At 41.0% G+C, this 20646-nt stretch overlaps 1 protein-coding gene and 1 long non-coding RNA gene across 2 annotated transcripts in view; both read left to right on the top strand.

The window, feature by feature from the left end:
* Positions 1 to 667: 667 nt before the first annotated feature.
* LOC121012680 (uncharacterized) lies at positions 668 to 4423 on the top strand. Its single transcript, XR_005782224.1, has 3 exons — positions 668 to 1343; positions 2452 to 2517; positions 3774 to 4423. It is a non-coding gene; the product is annotated as an uncharacterized LOC121012680 (long non-coding RNA).
* A 15950-nt stretch (positions 4424 to 20373) lies between these two features.
* The window catches only part of RNASEH2B (ribonuclease H2 subunit B), a 56946-nt gene continuing 56673 nt past the window's right edge, over positions 20374 to 20646 (top strand). The window contains exon 1 of the mRNA XM_040448354.1: positions 20374 to 20628. Within this exon, the coding sequence (XP_040304288.1) occupies positions 20577 to 20628 (52 nt within the window). The 5' untranslated portion in view covers positions 20374 to 20576. The remainder of the gene's footprint in view (positions 20629 to 20646) is intronic.

Raw genomic sequence — 20646 nt, 5'->3', positions numbered from 1 at the left:
CTAGTGCCCTGCAGTAGTCAGCTTTCCAATTCTACGGGACCATGACAATCTCAGCTATGCTTGGGATTCTTTCACTTTATAATGTTGGTACCAAAGCCTTATAAAATGCTGTTTGTGTAGAGAACAAAATGATGTTAAAAAAGCAATCATTCGTAAGAAAAATTCCGAAGGGAGCAGTAACACGAAATGATGAAAATGCCAAAGATATGAAAAATAAAGACAATTGTTACAAGACGCAATAGCTCTGAATGTTTGCTTTTATGTGACAGATGTTTTTAACCAAAGCTCAACGTTGGCTGTTTGAGTACACTTATGATTTTAATTTGTGCTCTATTCCCTTTTCATATCGATGTCTACTTACAACATCTGTGAAGGCTCTGTAACCTGAATTTGACAGGGGAAAGTGAACAGACTGCTTTTGGAGTGTTTCCATTAAGTCCACATAACAGACTGTTAACAAAAATCTTAAATAGCTATTCTAATCATCAACAGCAATCTTACACAAATTAAATTAGACCCAAAGGGCCCGATTAACTTTAAAATGCCTCACAGGCATGTAACATAAATTTAACTTTTTTTTTTTTCCTTTGGAGAAGAAATAGGATTTTTCAGTGTGAGTCAGATATACAGTTAAAAAAAAAAAAAAAAAGCCAGCATGCATGTTAGACTCATAATAACGTGGAGACAGGATTTCATTTTCTTTATCAGGAAACCACACTTATGTGCATAGAAATTCAGTTAGGCCGCAACCAAGCTCCCTGTTTACATGCAAAGTAGGTGCATTGAATGAGGTCTTATTGCTGAAGAAAAGAGGCATGTATCAATTGGCCTTAACGTTAAAATGATGCCATGAGCAGAGGTAAAGCTGAGCTAGAATTTCTGTGGTTCGTCAACCCCACCTACCAAGAAATAGGCTGAATTCATGATTTAAAGCATAATTAGACCATGAATCAAGGAAAAACCATTAAAAAAGATATCTTCCCTTCTCTGCTTTAGCTAAATCCCCAGGGGTCTGTCCAAATTCATTTCTTGAATTTTCACTTATTCCAAATCCCAGCCAGCAGGTTCACCGTCTATATATTTAATAGCCTCCATTCCTCACACACGTTGGATACCTTCTCTTAGGCAACTTCCTTCCAGCTGCATGAAACATGTGATTTCTGCCCAAATCAGTAGCAGCAAATGAGAAACTTCGTATTAAAGACCATAAACTGTCAGAATTACCAAAGCTACATTTTGGACAGCCTATTGGTTTGAGGAAACCGTGTCCTTTCAACTCTTGGAAAACTATCACAGACAACCTCCTTGGCAGGCAACACCCCCTGTGTTCTGGTGCCCTCAAGGTAAGTGTTTTCAACCACTTGGATATTCTCTCTTCTCCCCACCTCTCCAGATGCTAGGTAAGAGTCTTGGGAGATGTTCATTGCCTGCAGAGTATTCATTGGTACCTTACAGTACAAAAGTGCTTTTCAGAAACCTACCCTCTTCCACACATTGCTGGGGGCTTTGACCGCCACCTGGATCATCAACAATAGAACCCGATTAGTTCAAGTTCACGTCAATGGCCGTCTCCCAGGCACTGTGTTGGGCACATAATCTGAGATGAGATAGGCATGAGGTATTTCATGCCTCAGATAGACCAGGAAGCGAGTAGCTCCCGTTGCCACTGGCAGCCAAACTGGGACTAGAAACAGAACCAGAACCAGTCTTAGGAGGAGACTAAGGCTTCTCTACCTTCAGGATCTGGGTATAGAAATAAGTATTCTGGTTATTTATGCCAGGTGGAGTCAGGTATTTTGATTCCTCACAGTCGAAAATACTTGGGGCACCGGGGTGGCTCAGTTGGTTAAGTATCTGACTCAGTTTCAGCTCAGGTCATGATCTCATGGTTTGTGAGTTCAAGCCCCGTGTTGGGCTCTGCACCAACAGTGCAGAGCCTGCTTGGATTCTCTCTCTCTCCTTCTTTATCTGCCCCTCCCTTACTTGTGCGCACTCTCTCAAAATAAATAAATAAACTTTAAAAAGAAAAGAAAAAAACTACTCCACTGATTTAAGTGGTCTTCTGAGCAATTTGTACACCAATATCTCAGAAGTTTTCCTAGAATTCAACCACGAGTCCATAAGTGCTGGACCAAAGAGGCTCTAAATAGCAGACAATGCGCTTCATATTGTCTCCATTCTCCAGTGTTGGAGAACTGATTGTGAACCGTGTGTGTGCGTGACTCTCTAGGACGGAGTTCTTTTCCCAAGAGACTTCCTCATGCAACTAGGCCTCTTCTGCCCACCTGTCAGATATGTCCAGTGATACCCTAGAATATGCCAGGTTAAACTCAAGCTAGAACCCCAGGTATATAAATAAATATATTTAATGTATTTTCATATCAAGTTTGAACTGAAAAATGTTGTTTTGTTTTGTTTTCATTTATCAGACTTAATTCCCCTTCGTTTTAGATAAAACCTAGACTGGAGAAGTGACTTGACCTGACTTGAGTCCGGAAACACTGAGGAGGCACAGAGGTAGGACAGAGCCCACATTTCCTGCTCTCCACTCAGTGCTCAGCCTGCTGCTCTGCAATCCTGAACCTTCGAGCATAACCCTCGTGCCCTTTTCCAGTAGCAGATGAGCATTCTACAAGCATTTTTTGGGGATCTGAAGTAAAACTGTTGAGGTTCTATATTTTAGGAAGTCTGAATTTTTCATGGCTCTGCCGCGTTAAAACTGTTACTGCTACTTTCCAAGAAATTGTCCTCGGATGCAATGAAAATTTAAAGAAATACTAACTGTCAGGAAAAGAGTTTTAAGCTCCAGGTTAAAGCTCAGACTAAACTGAATGATAAGAAGGTTATTCAATCATACCTAGGCTTCTTTCCTTCAGTGTGTTCTAAAGTAATTAAGAGTAGTCATTTAACAATAACAAAAATCCCAAGTTTTAACATGAAAAAGAAGCAGAGGGGCACCTGGGTGGCTCAGTCCCTGGGTTAAACTTCCAACTTTGGCTCCGGTCATGATCTCCCAATTCGTGGGTTCGAGCCCCATGTCGGGCTCTGTGCTGACAGCTCGGAGCCTGGAGCCTGCTTTGGATTCTGTGTCTCCCTCTGTCTCTGACCATCTCCCAACTGTGCTCTCTCTCTCTCTCTCTCTCAGATATCTCTCTCTCTCTGAAATAAGTAAACATTAAAAAAAATGCAGAAAAACATGCAGACCTTTTATGTTGTACCTAATCCATATGAAATATTTAACTGTGAAAATTGCTGTCAAATAAATCCTGGACACACGCTTTTCAGTACATCCCTGCCCAACTCAAGAACACACACAGGCTCCTTTCCCCTTCCATCCTTAATTCTAGAATTCTCTGGCTGGTTTCCAAAGCATTCCGTGACCACACATCACTAATCAACCATCTCACTTCATCACCTCCCATGTCCTCTGAAGCATCTGCACGATAGCCAGAAGCCTCCATGAACAACATTCTCTGATACTCATGAATATTCCTCCTTCAGGTCTGAGCCCACATTTAGCTGACATCTGAAATGCCCTCAACTCTCCTGTGATTGTTCAAGCTCCATCCATCCCATAGGGACTCATCATAAACCCCTCCTCAGTGACAGTGAGCCCAGCCCATAATCTTTCCTTGCGTTCAGAAGTACTTGCCGTTGATTATCAGTCAGTGTGTTGTTTTTCTAATTATTTCAAACATACGAGTCCTTTCTAACTTGAGCGTACACTTTTAAGGGTAAGCAGTAATGTTACTCTTCCTATATTCATTCTGCAGAGCACTTTGCACAGTATGGATTTCTAACGCTCCTCTACAAATGCTTATTGATGGGTGAATAGAAATAACCTGTAGTACAGATGAAACCACACCTTACCCTGCATCACGGGTTCCCCAGAGCCCTGGTCACCACTAGTCCGTTGGTGTATGACAGCTTGTCATTAATTAGTACAGGCTCTTATAAGGGCTGAGGACCAAGTTTCTTGTTCTCTTCCTCGGTGTTCTTCCTGCCTTGCTGTAGATTCTGAGATCTGTTGAGATCTTCATACCTGGAGAGTTCACAGACCAAATCTCAAATTTCAAAGGACACCTATGACATTGATAATCCTTTCTAGTTCCAAGTAGGCTAGGATCTCGGCTATTTCAGCAAAGCTCTTGTTCTCCAAATCCCCAGGCAATCCTGAATGTCTTGCAGAGATATGTAGTTATTTCTAATGTCTAATCTAAATCTCTTTGGCTGCAACTCAAGTCTGTTGCCTTTATCCCAACCCTAAGTGGAAACAGGGGCCAGGACTTTCTTTGCTGAAAAGCATGTCCACATCATATAACTGATTTCTTTAAATGTTATTTACCAGCCTGTCTTCTTTACAAATTAAGGATGCGGTATAGTGTTTTATATCTGGTCTCAGTTTTGTTTTTTTTTAATTTTTTTAAATGTTTGTTATTTATTTTTGAAGGAGAGAGAGAGAGAGAGCCTGAGCGAGGTTGGAGCAGAGAGAGAGGGAGACACAGAATTCAAAGCAGGCTCCAGGCTCTGAGCTGTCAGCACAGAGCCCGACGGAGGGCTCGAACTCACGAACCGCGAGATCATGACCCGAGCTGAAGTCGAACATTTAACCACCTGAGCCACCCAGGCGCCCCAACAACAAATTATACTTTAAAAAAATAATAATAAAATACAGTAAAATCTTGGGGGGAAAAAGACATTCTAAAAATTTGTGTGCTATCAACAAATTCTTCATTCTTGAGAAATCATTTTGTACTTTGTGCTTTAAAGGCTCAAAATCTTTGGATAAAATTGCCTGTTTAATCCAAAGTGAATCACAATTAATAATCACTATTGATTTTTCTTTTTGTAATTATTCTCAAGCAACTATTTTGGGTTTTTTTAGACTTTAAAAAATTTACTTCCCCATCCATTAACAAGCATTTACTGAGCATTAATTATATGCCAGGTCTTGCTGTGGGAGAATAAGACAAGATAGACAGAGCCCCTGCCTCATGGAGCTTACAGACATTAAATAAATATGTAATCACAGGGCCAAGCTTTCACTACCACTGTAATAAGTGCTCTCCAGTGCCCTTCTTCTTAGTCCTCACGTAATGTGGCTTCTTTTCCTTCAGAACTTCATTGAAAATGTCATATCCTCTGAGAATCCTCTCCCTACCTGCCATGATTATCTGGTTTGGTTCAGAGCCCAGATTTAAGAAGCTTTTCACAATTTACTATTATTGAGATTATTTATTCTAAAAAGTCCATCATCCTAACCAGACTATAAGCTCCACAAAGACAAAGGGCCTGTTTTATCGTGTTCTGTTGTCTTTGCTGTCACTTGCTAGCATGATGCTTGGCTCGCAGTTGGAACTCTAAAAAATATTTGCTGAACGAATGGGTAAGTGAACCAATAATAGAAAGAGACCTAAGAAATGAATAGGCTCTGGCCAAAGAAATGGAGGACGTGAGAGGCGTGTTGGGTGGGGGTGGAGAGAACGTTCCTGTCAGAAGGAGCAACCTGTGTCAGGTCCTTGAGGGTGAAAGGAGCATGGCATGTGGCAAGAACAGAAAGAAGACCAAGGAACCCTGGCATTACGGGAGGAAAGTAGTGGGCAGCTCAGCTCCTCTTGGCCCTGAATATCAAACTGAGGACTTCAAATTTTATTTGAATCATCATTGGAAGCCACTGGTGTGGTTTAAGTAGGGAAATGACTTGTTCAGCTTTTCTTTGTAAAGCTGCTCTATCCAATATGGCAGCCATTAGCCCAGCATGGCTACTTAGATTTAGATTCATTAAGAATAAACGAAATTAAAATTTCAGTTTCTCAGTCGTACAATCCACATTTCAAGTGCTCAAAAGTCACAAGCGGTTAGTGGCTATCTTAACAGAAAGCACAGTTAGAGTGCTCAGTGGTTCAGAGGACGATTCCACTTTACTGTAAAACTTGAACCTAAAAACCTAAATGTGAGATGTGAAACCATAAAACTTCCAAAAGAAAACATAAGCAGTAATCTCTTGTACATTGGCCTCAGCAACATATTTATGTGTATGTCTCCTCAGGCAACAGAAACAAAAGTATGAATAAACTGTTGGGACTGCAGCAAAATAAAGTTTTTTCTTTTAATTTATTATTATTATTATTTTTTGCATAGCAAGGGAAACCAATAAAAAGGCAACCTATTGATTAAGAGAAGATATTTGCAAATGATGTATCCAATAAGGGGTTAACATCCAAAATATGTAAAGAACCTATACAACTCAACGCCAAACAATTAAATAAATAAAATAAATAATCCATTTAAAACTGGTTAGAGAACCTGAATAGACATTGCTCCAAAGAAGACATACAGGTGGCCACAGACCCATGAAAAGATGCTCTATATCCCTCATCATCAGGAAAATGTGAATCGAAACCATAATGAGATAAATCCTCTCACACCAGTCAGAATGGTTAGTATCAAGAAGACAAGAAATAACAAGTATTGACAAGGTTGTGGAGAAAAGGGAACACTTGTGCACTGTTGGTGGGAACGTAAATCGGTGTTAACTACTGTGGAAAACAATATGGAGTTTCCTCAAAAAATTAAAAATAAAAATGCCATATGATCCAGTAATTCACTACTGGATACTTACCCAAAGAAAACAGAAACTCTGATTTGAAAGGATACATTCACCTCTACAGCATCATTTACAATAGCCGAGATATGATGATGAATAGATAAAGAAGATGTGGTATATATATATATATATATATATATATACACACACACACATATATATATACATATATATGTGTGTGTATATATGTATATGTGTGTGTAATGGAATATTACTCAGCCATCAAAAAGAATGAAATCTTGCCATTTGTGACAACATGGATGGACCTAGATAGTATTATGCTTGGTGAAATCAGTCACACAGAGAAAGATAAATATCATATGATTTCACTTATAGGTGGAATCTAATAAAGCGAATGAACAAGCAAACAAAAAACAGACTCAACTACACAGAACAAACTGATGGTTGCCAGAGGGCAAATGGGTGAGAGGATGTGTGAAATAGGTGAAGGGGGTTAAGGGGTACAAACTTCCAATTGTAAAATAACTAAGTCACAAACAAATAAACTGGAACCTATCCAACGGCAAATGTAAGAACTTTTTTTGCAGCGGAAAAAAATATTTATAGCCCCGATTTAAAACAAATTTTGAGTTTTGACAGAGCAATTTAACATTTCAGAAAAGGACCAGTGCTTATAAGCTCATAAAAAGAAGCTGCTCTCAAACATGTTGAGAATCCGTCAAAACATTTTGAGATACAGTTCTAAAATTTGTATTATCTAAAAACAAATACATCTAAAGACTGGTCTGGAGATAATGAACAGGAATCTATTAGCAAATTTGCTAATTAGGGTTACATCTATGCTTTTATGGAAACACTAAACATTTGTTTATTTGAAGTCAAATCTCTTTAGCCAACTACCACGAATATTGGCTGCCTGTCAAAAATGATGTGCCCAAATTTCATGTTTTACATCTCCTAGTAGTGATCCAGCCCACGCAGTATTTTTATATAATGACAGCTGTCATGAAAGCAGAATATCATATATATATCTTGGATTTTGATTAATGAGCTAATGGTAGTTCCCGGTCAAAGTCATTAGGCCCTGTGTGGTGTCTGGCATGCTCAGAGTTGGTGATGTCGAGGACGTCATCCATGTGTTAGGATGTAGCTAAAATGAGCACATTACTGACAGCCATGCTTTTTCAACGGCAGATCACAACCTATTACTAGGGTGTGAAATTAATTTAGTCAGTGCTATCAGGGTCGAATAAAGAACAGAAACCTAATAGACTAGAATTAGAGTCCATTGAATGTAATGCAAGTAAGTATTGGTTTGGGAAAAGTTTCAGTTGTGTGTCTGTCCTGTGACTGCTGGGTCATACTGTAGAATGTATTTCTTATTGTGGGTTACAGTGAAAATAGTTTTTTCATGTTTATTTATTTTTGAGAGAGAGAGACAGACACAGCACAAGTCAGGGAGAGGCAGAGAGCGAGAGAGGGAGAGGGAAACACAGAATCTGAAACAGGCTCCAGGTTCTGAGCTGTCAACATAGAGCCCAAGCGGAGCTCGAACCCACAGACCCTGAGATCATGACCTGAGCTGAAGTTGGACGCTTAAGCAACGGAGCCACCCGGGCGCCCCCAGATGTTACCTTTTTTAATGAGGCCTGCTATGACTTCTTTATTCAGGACTGCAACCCTCCTCATACTCTTTCCTCGTAACCCCCCTTTCCCTGCTGATTTCATTCCTCCATTGTACCAGCCACCCTCAGTTGTACCATAGAATTTATTTATTATGTGTATTGTTTGCCTTTCTCCCTCTACTAGATGTAAACTTCAGGAAGGCAGGTATCCTTGTCCCTTGTATTTACTGACAACCAGAGCAGGGTCTGGCACATAGCAGGTGTCAATAAATATTGTAGAATTAATTTAGATTGGGCCCACATCAAGAGAGACCAAGCATCAAATTCAAAATTACCAGATGGATTTTGCATTCATAGGTTATTTTCTGCATTTTATCAGAAACTTCTAACCCTTCTTAAAAAGCAGGCACTCTAACTTACATTTGCTCCTTATAAGGCTCAGTCCACATCTGGTTCTATAAGCCATTAGACCAAGAGCCTCCACTAACTTCTTAGAATCCATCCCAGAGGAGTATAGCATAAGAAATGAGCCTCTGGTGATAATTTATAGATTTAATACAGCTAATCTAGGTAAAATCATCAAAACATGTGCCTCTGCTGAACGCGCTTATTTATCCAACATGGAAAATGAAATAGTAAAGGAGGTCAGAAAATAAATTACAGTGTCACGTGGTTTACAACTTAAAACTTAAGGAGAAAAGTAACCGGATCAAGGTGATGGGCCCTGAAATTTTGGTTCCGAAGCCACCCAGTTCAGGGAATAAAGCCACCCAGTTCAGGGAATAATGGTCCCCAGTTCAGGGAATAAAGGAGTTGGCTCTGCCACCCAGGTAGGAGGGTTATGTTCTTGGTACATTTCATTTATCTTGCAGGGACTACTCCTGGCATCTAAGGGAATCACCAATGCCTTTTTGTACTTATTCCAAAACAAGTTACCTTGATCTGCTTAGTGTTATGAGCATCATATATGAAGTAGTTTCCATTTTTAAAAAGCTGGGAGATGGTTGGGTCACCTGGGTAGCTCGGTCGGTTGAGCGTCCGACTTCGGCTCAGGTCATGATCTCACCATCCGTGGGTTTGAGCCCCACATCGGGCTCTGTGCTGACAGCTCAGGGCCTGGAGCCTGCTTCGGATTCCATGTGTCCTTTCTCTGCTCCTTCCCTGCTCACACTCTGCCTCTCTCTCAAAAATAAATAAAGATTAAAAATTTTTTTAAATAAATAAGTACATAAAAAATAAAAAGCTGGAAGATTGTGAAATAAATAAATAATTTCTGGAAGAAATGGTAGAAATATCATTTTGGGTTTGTACATGATTGCAGTATGGATGCCATTTATAAAATGGCTCACAGAAGACATATTTGATGTTAGAAATAACAAAAGGAGGAGACTTCAAATAGATTGACATCATATAAATAGCAAAAAACTCCAAAACAAGGGCACCAGGGTGGCTCAGTAGGTTAAGTGACCATCTCTTGGTTTTGGCTCAGTTCATGCATGATCTCATGGTTTGTAGGATCGAGCCCCACGTCAGGCTCTGAGCTGACAGCATGGGGCCTGCATGGGATTCTCTCTCTCTCTCTCTCTCTCTCTTTCTCAAAATAAATAAATAAGCATTAAAAAAAAAAAAAAAACCCTTCCAAAACAAAATATAACCAAACACTTCACAAAAGGATGCCTACACATTTGGCCACTTATTTTAATCATTATCTTAATTTGTGCTTATTTATTTACCACACTGTTGTGAGAAACTTAAAGCTATATTATTTTTCCTTTTGTCCCCAAATCTATCCCCCCTTCCTCCCAATCTGTACTGATATTTGAGGAATTTGAACATAAACTCAACTTGAAAGCTTTCTTCTATCTCAATGTTTATCTCCAAAACCAGAAGAATTGCACTAAATCTTATTCATACTTCTTAATATTGTTTTTATTTTAAGCTACATTTTAAATAAATGGAAACATGTCTGCATGGTTCCTGTCTACAAGAAAGATGACAGAATCTGTTTCATTATAGGCTTGTCACGGTTCAGTCAGTATTGCCAAAGCTGTGGAATAAATATTGCAGCCTTTCAGGGTAGGGCAATTCTTTCACATCTTAAATCAATGTTAAACTTTTTTTGTTTTAATTTTTTTTTTCAACGTTTATTTTTATTTTTGGGACAGAGAGAGACAGAGCATGAACGGGGGAGGGGCAGAGAGAGAGGGAGACACAGAATCGGAAACAGGCTCCAGGCTCTGAGCCGTCAGCCCAGAGCCCGACGCGGGGCTTGAACTCACGGACCGCGAGATCGTGACCTGGCTGAAGTCGGACGCTTAACCGACTGCGCCACCCAGGCGCCCCTCAATGTTAAACTTTTAAAATGTCTCTGTTTTTTTTTTTTTTTTCCCAACTCCAGAACAAGGGGTACTTACTTGGTTACAAATTCTTCACCTCTTGGCATGATCTTGATAAGAAATACATGGGATTAGGGGCGCCTGGGTGGCTCAGTTGGTTAAGCATCAACTTCAGCTCAGGTCATGATCTCACGGCTCATGAGTTTGAGCCCGGCTTTGGGCTCTGTGCTGACAGCTCAGAGCCTGGAGCCGTTTGGGATTCTGTGTCTCCCTCTCCCTTGGCTCCTGCCCCACTCACACTCTGCACTCTGTCTCTGTCTCTCTCTCAAAAATTAATAAACATTAAAAAAAATTTTTTTAATAAAAAAAGAAATACATGGGATTCATTTGTTTTATCTAGAGGTCTTGATAGGTTTTTTTTTAGTGTGTTTCATATTTACACTAAAACGTAGAAAAAATATATAATCACTTTTAAAAGATAATTATTTTATTAATTTAACTAAGTTCTTAAAGAATTAGGGATATTTATGAGCTAACAACATTCATTTGTTCTGTCTTGAGACCTAGATGATTTTTTTTCGTAAATTGTCTTCATGGTTATGCTAAAAATAGAGAAGTTATAAGCTCTTTTAAAGGACAGTCTTTTTACTAAGTTCTTAAAGGATTAAGGATATTTCATGGACTCTGAAGAAGATTCTAAGACCTAAGAAAAGTTACATGGTCAATGTAATTACAAAGCTTACTGTGAGGGATGCCTGGGTGGCTCAGTTGGTTAAGCATCCAACTTCAGCTCAGGTCATGATCTCATGGTCTTGTGAGTTCGAGCCCCTCGTCAGGCTGGGTGCTGACAGCTTAGAGCCTGGAGCCTCCTTTGGATTCTGTGTCTCCCTCTCTCTCTCTGCCCCTCCCCTGCTCTCTCTCTCTCTCTAAAAGTAAATAAACATTAGAAAGCTTAATGTGAAATTAAATATCCTGTAGAAGATGCAGAAGTTCCTCTTTAATCAATATTACTAATTTTTGCTGTTGAGCAAAATGTCGGGTGGACGTCACACTACCAGGAAAATTGTTCATCTTTGGTGATGCATTAGTCATATTTGGCAGTTGCAGTTCCTGTTTTCAGATGGTCGGACAGGATGAGTTCCTAAAATATCTCATTACTATTTGAAGAATATTTTACTTGTAGGCAGAGGGCAGCAGAAATGTACTGCTTTGATGTAATCAGTGAACGTGTATCCTCAACCCTCTTAATTGTGAGACCATTGGTAAAGGTAATCGAGACCAAAAGGGAGTAAGAATGTTATTCTTTAAACAGATTGGGGGTGGGGGGGGAGGGCCCTGGGTGGCTCAGTCGGTTGAGTGTTCAGCTTCAGCTCAGGTCGTGATCTCGCGGTTGCTGAGCTCGAGCCCCGCGGCGGGCTGTGTGCTGACAGCTCAGAGCCTGGAACTTGCTTCACATTCTGTGTCTCCCTCTCTCTCTGCCCCCCTCTCCCCAGCTCATGCTCTGTCTTTCCCTCCTCAAAAATAAATAGCCATTAAAAATAACAACAATTACTACAAAAAAAACAGGAGGAAGCACAGAGTAAAATGAAACTAGAAATTAATAATATATTTTTAGAGTACATTATTTATTTATTTAATTTCAAGTTAGTTAACATACAGTGTAGTATTGGTTTCACGAGTAGATCCCAGTGATTCATCACTTGCATATGACACCCAGTGCTCATGCCAACAAGTGCCCTCCTTAATGCCCATGACCCATTTAGCCTGTCCCCCACCTACCTCCCCTCTGGCAACCCTCAGTTTGCTCTCTGTATTTAAGAGTTTCTTTTTTTTATATATTAAATATGATTTATTGACAAACTGGTTTCCATACAACACCCGGTGCTCATCCCAATGTATTTAAGAGTTCCTTGAGCTTTGCTTCCATGTCTGTTTTTATCTTATTTTTCCTTCCCTTCCCTTATGTTCAGCTGTTTTGTTTCTTAAACTCCACATGTGTGAAATCATATGATATTTGTCTATGACTGACTTACTTTGTTTAGCATAATACACTCTAGTTCCATCCACGTTGTTGCAAATGGCAAGATTTCATTCTTTTTCATCGCCAAGTACTATTCCTGCGTGTGTGTGTGTGTGTGTGTGTGTGTGTGTGTACCACTTCTTTATCCATTCATCAGTCAATGGACATTTGGCTCTTTCCATATTTTGGCTATTGTTGGTAGCACTGCTACAAACATTGGGGTGCATGTGTCCCTTCAGACCCGCATTTTTGTATCCTTTGGATAAATACCTAGTAGTGCAATTGCTGGGTCATAGTGTAGATCTATTTTAAATTTGGGGGGGAACCTCCATACTGGAGGTTCTGGAATCACATTCCAGAGTGGCTGCATCAGTTTGCATTCCCACCAACATTTCAAAAGTGTTCCCCTTTCTCCTCATTCTCACCAACATCTGTTGTTTCCTGAGTTATTAATTTTAGCCATTTTGACAGGTGTGTGGTTGTATCTCATTGTGGTTTTGATTTGTATTTTCCTGATGATGAGTGATGTTGAGCAGCTTTTCATGCGTCTGTTAGCCATCTGGATGTCTTCTTTGGAAAAGTGTCAATTCATGCCTTCTGCCCATTTCTTCACTGGCTTATTTACTTTTGGGGGGATGTTGAGTTTGATAAATTCTTTATAGATTTTGGATGCTAATCCTTTATGTGATACATCATTTGCAAATATCTTCTCCCATTCCATCCCATTTTAGTTATGTTGATTGTTTCCTTTGCTGTGCAGAAGCTTTTTATCTTGATGAGGTCCCAATAGTTCTTTTTTGCTTTTTTTCCCCTTGCCTCTGGAGATATTTCTAGTAATAAGTTGCTGCAGCCGAGGCCAAAGAGGTTGCTGCCTCTTTTCTCCTCTAGGATTTCGATGGTTTCCTATCTCACATTTAGGTCTTTCATCCATTTTGAATTTATTTTTATGTATGGTATAAGACAGTGGCCCAGTTTCTTTCTTCAGCACCATTTGCTGAAGAGACTTTTCCCATTGGATAAACTTTCTTGCTTTGTCAAAGATTAAGTTGGCCACACATTTGTGGGTCCATTTCTGGGCTCTCTATTCTGTTCCATTGATCTATGTGACTGTTTAGTGCCAGTATCATACTGTCTTCATGATTACAGCTTTGTAATACAGATTGATGTCTGGAATTGTGATGCCTCCAGCTTTGGCTTTTTTTTTTCAACATTACTTTGGGTCTTTTCTGGTTCCATTCAAATTTTAGAATTGTTTGTTGTAGCTTTGTGAAGAATGCTGGTGTTATATTGATAGGGATTGCACTGAATGTGTAGATGGCTTTGGATAGTATAGACATTTTAACCATATTTGTTCTTACACTCCATAAACATGGGATGTTTCTCCATTTTCTTTGTGTCTTCTTCAGTTTTTTTCATAAGCTTTCTATAGTTTTCAGCATACAGATCTTTTACCTCTTTAGTTAGGTTTACTCCTAGGTATCTTATGGCTTTTGGCGCAATTGTAAATGGGATCAATTCCTTGATTTCTCTTTCTGCTACTTCAGTACTGGTGTATTAAAGAAGCAAATGCAACCAATATCTGTACATTGATTTTACATCCTGCAACTTCACTGAATTCACATATCAATCAGTTCTAGCAGTTTTTTGATGGGAGTCTTCCAGTTTTCCATGGACAGCATCACGTCATCTGTGAAGAGTGAAAGTTAGACTTCTTCTTTGCTGATTTGTATGCCTTCTATTTCTTTTGGTTGTTTGATTGCTGAGACTAGGACTTCCAGTACTATGTTGAATAATAGTGGTGAGAGTGGACATCTTTGTCATGTTCCTGATCAGAGGGGGAAAGCTCTCAGTTTTTCCCCGTTGAGGACATGGCCTTCGTGATGTTGAGATATGTTCCTTCTATCCCTACTTTCTTGAGTGTTTTTATCAAGAAAGGATGCTGTATTTTTTTAAGTGCTTTTTCTGCATCTATTGAGAGGATCAGATGGTTCTTATCCTTCCTTTTATAATGTGGTGCATCACATTGATTGATTCATGAATATTGAACCAGCCCTGCAGCCCAGGAATAAATCCCAATTGATCATGGTGAATAATTCTTTTAATGTACTGTTGAATCGGATTTGCTAGTATCTTGTTGAGAATTTTTTCCTGCAGCTTCATCAGGGATATTGGCCTGTAGTTCTCCTTTTTAGTGGGGTCTTTGGTTTTGGAATCACGGTCATGCCGGCTTCATGGAATGAGTTTGAAAACTTTCTTTGCATTCTACTTTTTGTAACAGTTTGAGAAGAACAGGTATTAATTCTTCTTTAAATGTCTGGAAGAACTCCCCTGGGAAGCCATCTGGCCGAAGAGTCCTGTTTGTTTGTAGATTTTTGATACCTGATTCAATTTCTTTGCTGGTTATGGATCTGTTCAAATTTCCTATCTCTTCCTGTTTCAGTTTTGGTAGTGTGTAAGTTTCTAAGAATTTGTCCATTTCTTCCAGATTGCCCAGTTTGTTGGCATATAATTTTTCATGGTATTCTCTTATAATTGTTTGTATCTACGTTATTTGCTGCCTGTGTGGCTCAGTAGGTTGAGCGCCCGACTCTTGATATCAGCTCAGGTCATGATCTCTTGGCTCTGAGACCCAGCTCCGTGTTGGGCTCTACACTAGTGTAAAGCCTGCTCGGGATTCTCTCTCTCTCCCACTGCCCGTCTCCCCACCCCTCTCTCTAAAAACAAAATAAAAATTTTTAAAAATATTATCCAATTAAAATATTAATCGCACAATTTAGAAAATACACCAAAGAAAGAAAGAATGAAAGAACAACTCTGGTTAGATTTTAGCCACCAGTCTTTTATTTCTGTTATTCTTCTTAGTTGTGACCATACTTTCTGTACAAGTTTGTATCCTGCTTTTGAACATAAATATTTAAATGAAAAGTAGCCGATATTTGAAACATTTCTCAATTTATTGACTTGCTAGGTAATTCATGGCTTAAAAACACACATCTCAAAAGCATTGTACTGTTGAAATATTAGTATTATATGAGAGTAAATTAAATGAGTAATGAAGACATCAAGTTATCAAAATTTTCTGAAGTGTATGATAATTGCTTCATCTGTCATGCAGCAAACTATGTAATTATCTAATTATCTGATTCATGTGATCACGGTAGCCTATCTTTACAGATAGTTCAGGCACAAAAGTATATTTTGGAGTTTGAGTTGCCTGAGATTTCTTGCTACCTTGATTTTATGTAAATATATATGATGTTTATAACTCTATATGCACACCCAGACTGGAATGTGTAAGCCTAGTGCCAATAAGCTTCAGCCAAAGACTACTAGAAACACACCTGTAGTTGAACAAGTTCAACTTGTCACTTGTTGCAGGGAGGGTGAATACACGCCATGGGAAATCATGGGTCTTAGTAAGATAGTGTTAGAAGGAAGCTTCAGTTGTGTGACCCGGGGGAGAGCCTAAGGAAGCAGACATGGCCTCCAGATTGGGTGCTGTTGGAAAGTGGGGCAATTCTGTGATTGAGGGTCTTAATTGAATCTCATCTACAGGAAGGGAAAACTGGAATGACGATAAAGCTGTACATGGTAAAGAAGTAGCAGTCACTCATTTGGGCTAAGAGAGGGGAGGTGTGTGGCATTTTGTGGGTGGCACAGTGACCTGTTTTTGTCTGTGCTTGGGCCAAAACCATGAAGTGGTCTGGCTTTGTCTCATTTTCTTCTGGTTTCAGGGCAGGCTTGTGTGAGGCTGGTATTCTGGGAAATTGTTTTTGTCTCCTGGCAGAGTCACACGGTCCAGCTGTGAGCCCCGGGCCAGCTTCTCAATGTCAAGGGTGGTTCTTCTTCCTTTCCTAATAGCTTCAGTCATTTTTCTTCTAGAACTGGCAGATCTCACTAGTTTACACGTGCCACACTGCCCGTCTGCAACAAGTATAATCCAATTTTAGGTTGGGTTGGATAAGAGAGTGAACATAAAGGAAACATTCTCCCCAGAAAGGATGGTTCACTACTACTCATTGGTCCCCTTTGTAAACAATTGGCTCTTTTGAGAGCTGATCCTTTCCTCCTCCCCAGCTTATGCTCAATGTTGTCTTCTCTGTTGTCACTAGATGAACACTTGGCAACAAGACAAAAACAAGGCAACAATCTTTTCTTATGGTAAAAGTGATGATAGATGTGAATTTTTATTTGCATTTTGTTTTGAAAGAAGCATTCTCATAAGTTTTTAATAATCTCTAAGAGAAAGAAATTGTTTCTCTGCGCCTTAGCTCAAGGATTTTGTGCTCTGGTCACCACTAAGCATTGCTACAGGTCATTTGATTCTGAACGTCTTCCTCCCAGTTCCTTTTTTTTTTTTTTTTTTTTTTTTAAACTAGAAAATGAACATCTCTTGCTTTTGGCATTTAGAAGAGCTTCTGTGATTCTCTATTGAATTCTCTACTTGCTGTTTCTTTCTTATTCTTTGGAGAATGACCTGCTTGACTTTTTGCATGTTAGCATGACTAGTATAAAAATTAATTTCTGGAATATTTTTTGGTATATTGGAAAATCCATGTGTTCTTGTTTGTAAAACTTAGAAATACCAGAAGCCACACTGTTACCATAACTGTCTATTTATCTACATACATATTTATTCAAAAGATATATGCTAAGCACATGGTGTGCCCATAAGCTTCGTCCTAGACCTTGGACACCAGGGCAGGAGGGAGGAAGGGTGAAGAGCCATCTAGGGGTTGGTATTCCTGCTCGGTCACTTGCTGGTTGGGCATGCTGAGCAATTAGTTATCTCTCTAAATTTACATTCTTCCTCTGTACAATGTGGGGATCCCACTAATACTTCCCCTTAAGGCTGCAGGAGGATGGAAAGAGATCATCTGAGTTAAATGTTTAGTGCGGTGCTGTCACAGTACTAAAAGAAAGCCATTGATATTTTTTGAGGATTAAGTGGTGAATAACTAGATGCTATCCTTCCTCAAGAAACTGGTGGAGGCTTGGGCTCCCCTACCTAGCAATGTACCTGGGAAGACTGGAGGCATCTCACTCATTCTTGAGGAGGGTGTTGGGGGGCAGCAAGACGAGTGCTGTAGAGAAGGAATTGCCTAAATAAGACCTGGTAGGTGAGTTAAAGTTGGCCAAGTGGTGGTGGAGAGTGAAAGTGAAGGAATGCGGCTAGTGGAGAGCAGGGTGTCCCTGCAGTGGGAACACAGTGTCAAGTGGTCGATGTGACAAGGGCAGTTCCTTGTGGCTAGACTGTGGACAGGGAGGGAGGCAGTGGGAAGTGTGGTTGGAGGGGCAAGTGAGGACAAGATCTCAAGGTCCCTCTGTTCAAAGCTTAGTATCTTGGACTTTATTTATCCTGAGGACAATAGGACTCTGGAGTCAGTTTCCTATATCACCACTGGTACCCCTCCTAAGAAGGTACTCAAATTAAACATTTTAAGTGGATAAAGGAAATCGTTGAGAAATGTTTGTTGGAACAGATTTTTTAAAAATGTTTTTATCCCTGGACCGAAATGCCAGAAAGTAAATTATACTCTCATTCATAAAACATAGTGACAGTCGCCCATGTGTGCCCTGGCTCCTCTCTTATTTGACTTTTCTTGCCCCCTCATTCTTTACTTGTCCCTTATCTCATTACCCTCCATTTTGAAGATGCCATTCCTTATGCGTTCCATCCATGGTCTTAAAACTGCATGTATCCTTTTAAAAGATACAATGTTTTAAGTGGGTTTTATTTTTTAATGTTTATTTTTGAGAGAGCCAGAGAGCGAGAAAGCACGAGCGGGGGAGGGGCAGGGAGAGAGACTGGAGACAAAGAATCTGAAGCAGGCTCTAGGCTCCAAGCTGTCAGCACAGAGCCCCACGCGGGGCTCAAACTCACCAATGGCGAGCGAGATCATGACCTGAGCCCAAGTCGAACGCTTAACCCACTGAGCCGCCCAGGTGCCCCTTATGTGGGTTTTTGATTTATCTACTTGGTATTCTATTAGTCCTGCATCTTTTTTTTTTCTCTTGATATGAAGCATCCATGTTGCTGTGTGTACATGTAGTTCATCATAAGAACATCTAGTCCATTGCTTTGAACTGCCGCAAAGTCCATGTATAGTATGCACTGTAGCATTATTTATAACAGTTTGAAATAACCTAAATATTGCCCACTAGGGAATGGCTAAGTAACCTTGGTACATTAGCAGTATGAAATAATGCCTCCTTTAACAATACTCTGGATGCCATGGGAAACATGTTTATATAATGTTAAGGGAGAAATGCAGACAAAATTGTCTTTACTCTGCGCAAACTACCTCCTGATAAATACATATTCATACAGCCAATGGCTGGAAAGGATCAGAGAATGAAAACAATTCTGTATGTCAGAGCAAGGGAACTGTGGGTAACGTTTCTCTTGTAGCTGTTAACAGCGATTATGGTGTGCCTGGGAATTTAGCCTACACACGCTTTCCCCCTAGTATAATCTTGGGGGAGGGAAGAGATCAGAGCAATACTAATCTGCCGCCTGTCCCAGCGTTGGCATCTGGATGTCCCTCCTGAGGCAGAAGGGTGTGTCCTCCAGTCAATTTCAGCTGCATTTGCCACCACCACTCCCCATGGGAAATTGGACTGAAATTAAAACTCCTTTCAGAAGGCTGAGATAGATGGAGTTCTGCCAAAGTTAACTATCTTCAAGAAAAGTGAAGTGCATTAAGCTATGTAAAATATTATTCTTCCATTCGTGCAAAAAGACACGGACTTGTACGTGCATGGAAAATTTTTGGAAGAACAGACAAGAAACTGTTAACAGTAGTTGCCCATGGGGATGGAGATTGGGGATCTGGGGTAGGAGGCAGACAGATTTTTCTTTAAAGTATAAGAGAAGTATTTATTATTTTCTTTTAAGAAACCCTGTACCAGGTACCATTTTCAATTAAAATTTTATTTTTCAAAGTTTAAATCACCAAATTTCATGAACTTAACTTTTAAACATCGCTTTGATTAAAAAAAAAAACAAACTTTTTTTTACTTTATTTGTTTAGAGAGAGAGTATGGGGGGGGGGGTTGTGCAGAGAGAGGGAGAGAGAATCCCAAGCAGGCTCCACACTGCCAGTGCATGCAGGGCGAACTTACGAACCCTAAGATCATGACCCGAGCGGAAACTGAGTCCCACGCTTAAGAACTGAGCCACCCGGGTGCCCCTTAAATATTACCCTTTTAAAATGTGTTACATTTTTAACTCATTACAAAGATTCTCCCCAAATAACAAATTCGTATTTTGAGCACCTCTTTTTAGTGGTGAGAGCTAAGCCCAATTCGAAGACTACTTACAATGCATTATGAATCCACAAAGCACAAAATACTGTGACCTCAATTCCAACGCAGAATGCAACCGACAAACAAGATATACTAACAAGAATGACATCAGGATTAAAATCTGATGGCAGTTGTCCTTAACACGGATCTGCTGCAGGCTTTTTCCTCCACGCTTGGTGTTCGCGCTCCCCAACCCTCCGGGTGCGGCGGCCTCATCCGTCCCGGCACCCCCCCCCCCCCCCCCCCCCCCCCGGTTCCCGGGGCGGGGGCGGCCTCGCTCGCTCTCCCACCTGGGACTCCTTCCGCCGCCGGCCGCGCCACCACTTCGCGGGCCGAGGCTCCCCCGCCCGCCGCCGCGTCCCAGGGTGGCCGCCCCGCGCGCCGCGTCACTCCGCGCCCTCGGTGAGGACCTACCACTGGCCGCGCAGCGGAGGGGAGAGGCCGCGACCCTTCCCCTGCCGGCGGGCGACGCGCCACCACTCGGGTCGCCTCGGCCTGGCGCTAAATTTAAAAACGTTCACAGGCGCGGCCGGCTGGCTGCGGAAACGAAAGTTAATTCATCCCGCGGGCCGCCTCCCGGGCTCCGCCGGCCCCTCCGCGCGCCGCGCTAGCGGGGATACACCCTTCCCCCGCCATCTTCCGCCGGCTCCGGGCAGGTCCCGCGCTCCGCGGGTGAGGCCTGCTCGCGCCCCGCGAAGAAGGCGGGCGGCAGGGACGGCATGGACGGCGGGGACCGGGCTCGCGCCCGGCAGCACGTGTTCCTGCTTCCAGGTAAATACGCCCGCCCCG

The sequence above is a fragment of the Herpailurus yagouaroundi genome, unplaced genomic scaffold (genome assembly GCF_014898765.1).
Source record: "Herpailurus yagouaroundi ecotype Mexico unplaced genomic scaffold, PumYag 197, whole genome shotgun sequence".
Classification (NCBI taxonomy): domain Eukaryota; kingdom Metazoa; phylum Chordata; class Mammalia; order Carnivora; family Felidae; genus Herpailurus; species Herpailurus yagouaroundi.
Note: the sequence above shows the minus strand (reverse complement) of the source record. Positions and strands in the feature narration are given on the sequence as shown.